We start from the raw sequence: 8,126 nt of genomic DNA, 5'->3' as shown, positions 1-8,126 counted from the left end.
ATGGAGGGTGCCACGGGTAAGAGTAAGGTAGTGGTGGTGATGGGCGCGACGGCCACCGGCAAGTCGAAGCTGGCCATCGACCTCGCGCTGCGGTTCGGCGGCGAGGTCATCAACTCCGACAAGATCCAGGTCCACGACGGGCTCGACGTGGTCACCAACAAGGTCACCGACGAGGAGCGGGCCGGCGTGCCGCACCACCTCATCGGCGGGGTGCACCCGGAGGTGGACTACGAGGTCGCCGACTTCTGCCGCGACGCCGCGCGCGCCGTCGGGTCCGTCCTCGCCAGGGGCCGCCTGCCCATCATCGCCGGCGGGTCGAACAGGTACCTCGAGGCGCTGCTGGACGGCGAGCCGGGGTTCCGCCGGCGGCACGAGCTCTGCTTCCTCTGGGTGGACGCTCAGCTGCCGGTGCTGCGCAGCTACATGCACGACCGCGTGGACTGCATGGTGGAGCAGGGGCTCGTCGGCGAGGTCCGGGAGCTCTTCCGCCTCGACGCGGACTATTCCCGGGGTATCCGGAGGTCCATTGGCGTGCCGGAGATGGACGCCTTCTTCCGGCACGAAGCCTCCAAGGCACTCGCCGGCGCCGACGACGACGAGGAGCTGCGCGCGAGGCTCCTGGCCGCCGCCATCGGCGAGATCAAGGCGAACACCTGCAAGCTGGCGCATCGCCAGCTGCTGAAGATCCACCGGCTCCGCGGCCTCGCCGGCTGGAGCCTCCACCGGCTCGACGTCACCAGGGCGCTCGCGCTCAAGGTGGAGAGGACGTCGTCCAAGGCAGCACAGCACGCCGCGTGGGACGCGGACGTCGTCGAGCCCGCGGCGCGGGTGGTCGAGACGTTCCTCCATGGAGGAAATGTGGCCGGCCATGGCAGCGGCAGGGACGAGCAGCCCATGGTAGGGACGACCGGCGCAATGGAGGTTGCGGCCGAGGCGCGCTGTGGTCTGCGGCTGGCGGTGGAGACGGCGGTGGCGCTGGCATCTCGGTCCGGCCGCGGCGGGTTCCATGGAATGGAGGCGGCCGTTTGATATCAGTTCATCAGTTCGTGTGATATAGATTCATTCACAGCTGGAGTACATGTTATTGAGTTCGTAGATGTAGTTGGTTGGCTGGCGATTATTTTATTAATTGTTTCATTTTTTTAATAATTGATATATCCATTCAATTCTTAAAAATTGGTCATTCGTGGACAATCTAATTTCTAAATTCGAGTCCATGATCGTAGTACTATAGAAAATTAAGACCTATTTGTAAAACCTTGTTACCGTAGGTGAGCCAATATAATAATAATACACATAAAAAATGATGGTATTTTCATAATTATGCCACTAAGGCCACGTTCTTTGGTCGGTTAACTACACGGAAAACATAATATAATATTAGTAGACGAATTATTAACAATTGAAAAAATGGACTATATAATTTTTAAAGTAACTTTTCTATAGAAAAATTTCGTAAAAAATATACAGATTACCAATTTGAGAAATATGCACATAAAAAGAGAGAATTTGGGTTACTAACCATTACAAAAGAAGAGGGCCTAATTACGTATGAGAAAATCAATTTTCGCATGTCAGGTCCACCTGCGAAAATTAGATTTCAAAATAATACATATATAATATTAATAATACAAATCATTGAGCCCATTTATAGGATTAGCATAATTAACACTATTCACAATACTATTTGTCTCGTCCATCACTTCTCATTCAATATTCTTTCTATTTTACCTTGTCGCAAGACTATTTCTTGAGCAATAACTCACAATGAGTGAAAGCATAGATAGATGACGAGCTAGAGGCGCCTTAGGTACAGGGAAACAAGCAACAAGTATCTAGGTTCGGGCCACTCGAGAGTGTAACATCCTATTCATGTAATACAACAACGAGTTCATATACTAATTTTAAAATCACTACAATATCAAATTCACATATTGCAACGATAATTTTAATTAAATAATGTATTTACCTTATCTAATATTACCACAAAAACTCTATCAAGCTAAATTTAATGAAAGCTACTTTATATAAATATGTTTTGCATCCAATACAAACATCCCGTCTTTTTATCATAAATGAAAATTTTATTAACGTTTGAAAATTTCAAATGAACAATACAACCATCCAATTCTGAAATAACACGTAAGTCATAGTTAAATTTTTTTATGAGTTAAAAAATAAATTTGTGTCTTCTTATATTCCATAAAAGATATTTAAATCAAATACTAAGTGATGATATAATATCTAACATATATTTATTGCACAAGTTCTTTTCGTTATTATCAGGAGGTGCGCATATATTTCAATGATTAAAAAAATATTTACAGTGACACATTATTTGACATGTCAAGAAGTTTACTTATTTCACACAAAAAGATAGTGCTAACATAATATTTTTAAAACTCTAGATTGATGTGGACAAGAGTTCCCAATCTTCTGAAAGGTTTTGATAAAACACTCGATTTGGTGGTCACGACACAGGTTGATCTGACTTCTATACAAACATGCTCTTGAGCCTCGCAATCGCATCACCACATCTACTCTAGTTATCAACCAAGTCAAAACTCGATTGAGCTCGCCGAGAAGGCTAATCTCTACTTGCAAATCGAAGAACATAAACATGAACAAAAAAGATTGCAACCAAATTATAGTTGAATGATTAATCTCACAAGTTGGGGTCTAATAAACTGAAGGATCAGTGAAACTGTTTTTGACAGATTAATCTAAGCAAACCCCAAACCCTAACTATGGCAAAAACTACTAATATATGGAGTTCAGGATCATGCAAACACCCATTGACGCAACTCTAATGGGCTCCAACACGTACGATACACGGTCCAAAGACTCAAAATTCAGCGATGCAACACTAGGACAGATGTCACACCCGGAGTTTAATCCTAAGTCTTAATTCGTATAGAAATTTGTAAATAATAATTGGGTTAATTAACTCAGGAAAAATCTCTAAAGAAATTAATTTAATTAAATCGATGTTCCAAATCAATTAACAGAATTTAAACTTAAATTGCAGAAGTATAAAATTTTGCCCAAAAATTAATTTAAAATTTGGCAAAAGTGGGGCTTTTCTTTTTCCCTCCTTTTTCTTTCTTTTTCCCTTCCTCTCCAAATTGGGCCGAAGTCCAATTTTCCTCCTCCATCTTTTTCTTTTTCCCCTCTCCCTTCCCGGGCTGGCCCAGCCGAGCCGGCCTCCCGCCTCCTTCCCCGCCGCGCGCCTTCCTCCCCGCCCCGGTCCAGCTTCCACGGCCGCTGGCCCAACCGCGCTCGCGCTCGCTCCCGCACGCCGTACGGAAGTCCGCTCCGCCTCCCTCCCGGTCGAACCGAGCCCGCGCCGCCGCCGTGGCCGAGCCAGACATCACCCGTTGCCCACAACGACCGCCGTCGAATCCGCCACCGGGGCCGACTCGGTCCCCAGCCACCTCGCCGCCCTAACCACGACACCCTCCCCTATAAAGCCCCCTCGCTCTCGCGTCGCCGCTGCCTTTCCTCCGCTCGACCGATCAACCGCCGCGCTCTGCAGCTCGCCGCTGCCGTTTGCCGGACGTCGCCGCCTCTCCGCGTTGCCACCGCCGCCTCGACCTCGCCGACCTTCCGCCGGCTTCCGTCGCCGCTGGTGGGCACCCGAACGCCCTTGCGCCTCTTCCTCCCCTCCGCCACCGCGCCCGACTTCCTCATCGCTGCCAAGCAATCTCCGCCGCCACCGCCGATCGACTGCGCCACCGGCCATCATCACCTGTCCCAGGTCCTCGCCGACTTGCTGCCGCCCTCCATTGCCGCCGGTGAGCCCTCCCCTCCTCTCTCCCTCTCTTTCCGTTTCCGCCGTGATCGACAGAGCCGTCGTCGTCGCCGCGCCTTTGCGCGTTCCGGTCGTCGCCGACGTGTGCCCGTCCGCCGTCGCCTCCGCCTCGCCGTCACCATTGCAGTCCCGCCGCTGCCGGCGCGTCGCCACGCCCGTAGCACGCCGTCGCCTTCGCCCTCCCTCTCTGAGCCGGTGCCGCCCTCCTCTCGGCGCGGCCGCCGTCTCTGTCGCCTGCCAGTCCGCCGTCGCCCGTCGGTTCGCGCCGCTGGTTCGCCGTCGCCCGCCGGCTCGCGCCGCTCGCCGGACTGACCACCGCCTTTTTCCTCTACCGGCCGAAGCCGCCGTCTGCCCCTACCTTCTCTGTTTCGTGCCTTTGCCGGCCGAGGCCCACTCGTCAGCCGCCGGCCATCCTCTCTCCCCTCCTCCCCGTGGGCCCCCCTGTCAGCCGATCATCCCCCCTCTCCTCTTTCCTCCCCTGGGCCTGTCGGTCAGCCCCTCCTCCCCTCCCCCCTCACCGACAGGTGGACCCCACCTGTCGGCGCCGCCCTCCCTCTCTCCTCACTGACATCAGCAGCCCTATTAATTGCACAATAATTGATTTAGGACTTTTCTGTTTAGTTAAAAAACCCAGAAAACTTCTAAAATTCATATCTAATTCATCTAATCTCCGTTTAGGCCCATTCGAATTTCATTAAATTCATAAAATTGTCAAGAATGCATTAGAAATACTTTATTTTACTATTTCAGTAGAGTTTGTGCTTGTTTTATTTATTTTTGTGCTTTGTCACTTAGATTCGGACCCCGCCGAAGCGCTGGTTTACTTCGAGATTGTCGCCGAAGTTCCCCAGGGGCCAGAGCTAGGCAAGTGGCACTCATCTTTGATCATATTAAACTTATTATTGCAAATTCCCTACTTTATTTATTCAAATATGCATTGTTTTAATTAAAGTATTTACTGTATTTATTTTCCGGGTAATCCCTATTATTATGCCGTTGTTTACCCAACTTTATTCATGCTAGACCAGGGGTAACTTGACTGGATTTAGGCCTAGGTTAATGCTTAGCCGTGCTTAGATCAAGTAGCTCATGGGATCATTTAATAATCATGATTAGCTCCGAATAGCTGTAATAATGATTCATTACCCAGTTCGGGTTAATGCCAACTAAAACATTGCTAATGGTGGGTCATGGGTGCTTGGTTTTGAGAGTCGCGCCCATGACAATTAAGGACCGGTTCGCTGGAAACCCTGAAGTTATTTCCGTGCTAACCACAAGCCAGAATGGGCAACGGTGGGATTTGGAGTGTAATTGCGAACTATTCGACGTACCCAGGCAAGGGTGAGCGTGATGGAGTATGGATGAGAGTTGTGGTGTAACGATGGCCTGTGCTGCTTCCGGATTCACCTAGGCACAAGAGGGGGTTGCCCGACTTGGTTTAAAGGAGGAGGCAAAACCTGAAGTGTGGTGCGATTGAATAGGGAGGGTTATGCGACGGGTCGTATCATAGTTCCCTTTCCGGTATGCCATGGTGGTATGTCGACGCACGTTCAAGTGTAGTGGAACTATGTCTTGTGGGTACAGTAGTACATCTCTGATCAGAGTAAATCTATTCGGATAGCCGTGCCGACGGTTAAGGGCGAGCTGCCAGCTTCACTGTGATTAGTTGAACCTTTAATGACCTGAGTAAACTGGCTTTCGCTTGGGACTACTGCAACGTGGTGTAACGTTGAGTAGTGGTTGGGCCTGTTGCAACGTGGTGTAGCATTGGACGGTGTTATGGTATTTTACAACTGTTATTTACTTACTCTTTAATTTATTTAATTAATTTTATTCAATTTAATCTCTATTATTTATTTAAGTACTGCTTTATTGCAGCTAACCCTAAGCCTGCCCTTGATGACCCTTATGCATCATTTATTACCCTCTTTTCCGTGCTACTTGTTGAGTACGGTGGTTTGTACTTACCCCCTCCAGAGCTAGAAGTTGAGTCCGATGGAGGTGACTCTCAGGAGTGAGCTGGTCTACCGTCGAAGTTTTGCCTGTGGACTGGAGCTGTGCTCGCTGGAGCTAGTCTACTTTTTTTTTCCGCTGCATTTTTGTTAGAATAAGTGTTATTTTCAGTTGTTTCTAAGAACGATGGTTATGTAATCGACATTGTCTATTTATGTACCCTGGCTAGTCCTGGACAGGGATTTTAATACACAATTAAGTTTAGAAATTCGTGTGAGGAATTTCTGGGCATGACAACAGATTATGAATTTCAACTTGTTCGGTCGATTCTCGATGACTCGTAATGAATTTAGACATGGGACCAGAACCATTTGAAAGTTTATATTCTTAGCTTTCCATTCATATAAAGAACACCCGAAACCCGAGCATGTATGCGACATAGACGTCTATTTTAGTGTAGATTGATCCTGAACTCTGAACCGTACTTAAAGTCGACTTGGTTTGGGTCTCCATCTGGACACCCTTGTTGGTCCTCCACGCCTCTAAGTCCCTCTCTAAATATGTTCTTGTCCGCTCTATTATTCCTAATAATAATATAATCATTAGGTAGTGATCTATTCTTAAAATCATATAAAGAACCTAGAATCGAGCTCACATGTAAATTCAATTATCACGCACGAGCTCTTGTGATTGGACCTTGAATGACCAGCAGAGGATTGCTGTGTATATCCGAATCAGTGATGTTCTCATCACATATACTCATTCATATTTACCAGATATTTATATCTGATATTATTGTTAGTGATTTGACTATTTAGGTGTCCAACAATAGTGGATTAGAGTCTTGATCGATCTTATAATTGGCACAAACTTCATTATTTTAGTATCGTTGGTGGTGTTCTAACGGTGTTTCATCCAACTTATGTCATTGCGCATTCCACACTAATATTGTGATTGAACTTTAATTCTAAAGGCATACATTGCATATTTATCAAAAATTTTATGATTAAAAAGATTATATATTTATCTTTATATAAAGTCTAATATATATAAAGTGTTTGTCTTATAATTTCTAATACGGAAACTTATAATTGGTAAGGTAATTTCTAATTTAAAAAGTGTATGGCATATGGAATATCTGCATAAGGGGAGGTAGAGTTCGTCGTAGCCGTTCGATTTTAAGAAGATGATTTACGTCCGTTCGATCAAACAAAGATAGATTTACGTACGTCCGTTCACAGATAATGTCCCAATTGATGTGACGGGCGACAGTGGCAGGTGTCAAGCGACGGACGAACGCACGTACAACTTCTGGGGACTTCGTTGCGGTCTTCACTATGGCTTCGATGACCACGATGACATCATCTTCGCCTGCGTGTGCTGAAGTGGCATCCAACCCAGTGTTATCGCATGAAGCCTGGCCTAACTCCAGGTTGCCGTCCACCCGACAGGCCTCGAGCTCCTTTGTCGCCACAACCATCGGTTTGATGTTAGCCAGGGGGTGACGGACTTGCTTCCGCTTCTTGGCATTATAGAGTGCTGTTTTATGGCCGATCTATTAAATGCCGTTGTAAAAACTAATCTCTCGTCTCGGTATAGGTTTATTTTGAGACATTAGTTGCATAAACAAACGACTTAAATAAATCTTATTAAATAAGAAGACCGGCAGTAATAATCTTACTTAGATAGAATAAACGGATAAATATTTGAATATAAGGTGATTTAATTTATGAGATGATATAAGTAATATTTAAATTCTAAAAATATGCTTATTATAAAAAAAGACTTGGGACATTATGGACCCGTTCAGTATAGCTCTAACTCCCAACTCCAACATAGCTGGAGCCAGAGTTATGCAATTTTTTTTAAGCGGAGCTGGCGGAGTTGCTCCTAAAAATGAGCTGGTTTTTTCTGCTCCACAGCTCAACTCCACGCCAAAAGACCCACTATCCTTTGTTATTTTATTATAATTACTCGAATTTGCTACTCACGTAGTACTATATATTATTACTAAACATTTATATTATATGTTAACTGTCATATAAGATTCTGTAAACATATAGTTATATTGTTCAAATTGAAAAATAATCGGTATTTAATTGTATGAAAAAGAAACATAATTAAATTATGACTTAATCATGACTCCCTGTAATCCACGAGGGTATTATTATCAATATACTCCATATCCTCTTTTTTAGGTGTTCTGAAGCAGACTAAGCTAGTTAAACAGTTTTAATCTGTTCTCCAGCTCCGACAATAACAACTCTCACTGGAGTTAGAGTTTGAAACTAATATCTAGAGTTTAGAACTCTACCAAACGAGCCCTGAGCGCTATAAATGATAACATTCCAAAAAAATTTTA

At 45.7% G+C, this 8,126-nt stretch overlaps 1 protein-coding gene across 1 annotated transcript; it reads left to right on the top strand.

The window, feature by feature from the left end:
* Positions 1-1,029, top strand: LOC102722293 (adenylate isopentenyltransferase 5, chloroplastic-like). The gene has a single exon (XM_006653111.1). It carries the CDS (start codon positions 1-3, stop codon positions 1,027-1,029), a length of 1,029 nt encoding a protein of 342 aa, XP_006653174.1.
* The last annotated feature ends 7,097 nt before the right edge of the window (positions 1,030-8,126 follow it).

The sequence above is a fragment of the Oryza brachyantha genome, chromosome 4, assembly GCF_000231095.2.
Source record: "Oryza brachyantha chromosome 4, ObraRS2, whole genome shotgun sequence".
Classification (NCBI taxonomy): Eukaryota; Viridiplantae; Streptophyta; class Magnoliopsida; order Poales; family Poaceae; genus Oryza; species Oryza brachyantha.
This window is presented reverse-complemented; position numbering and strand designations above follow the sequence as displayed.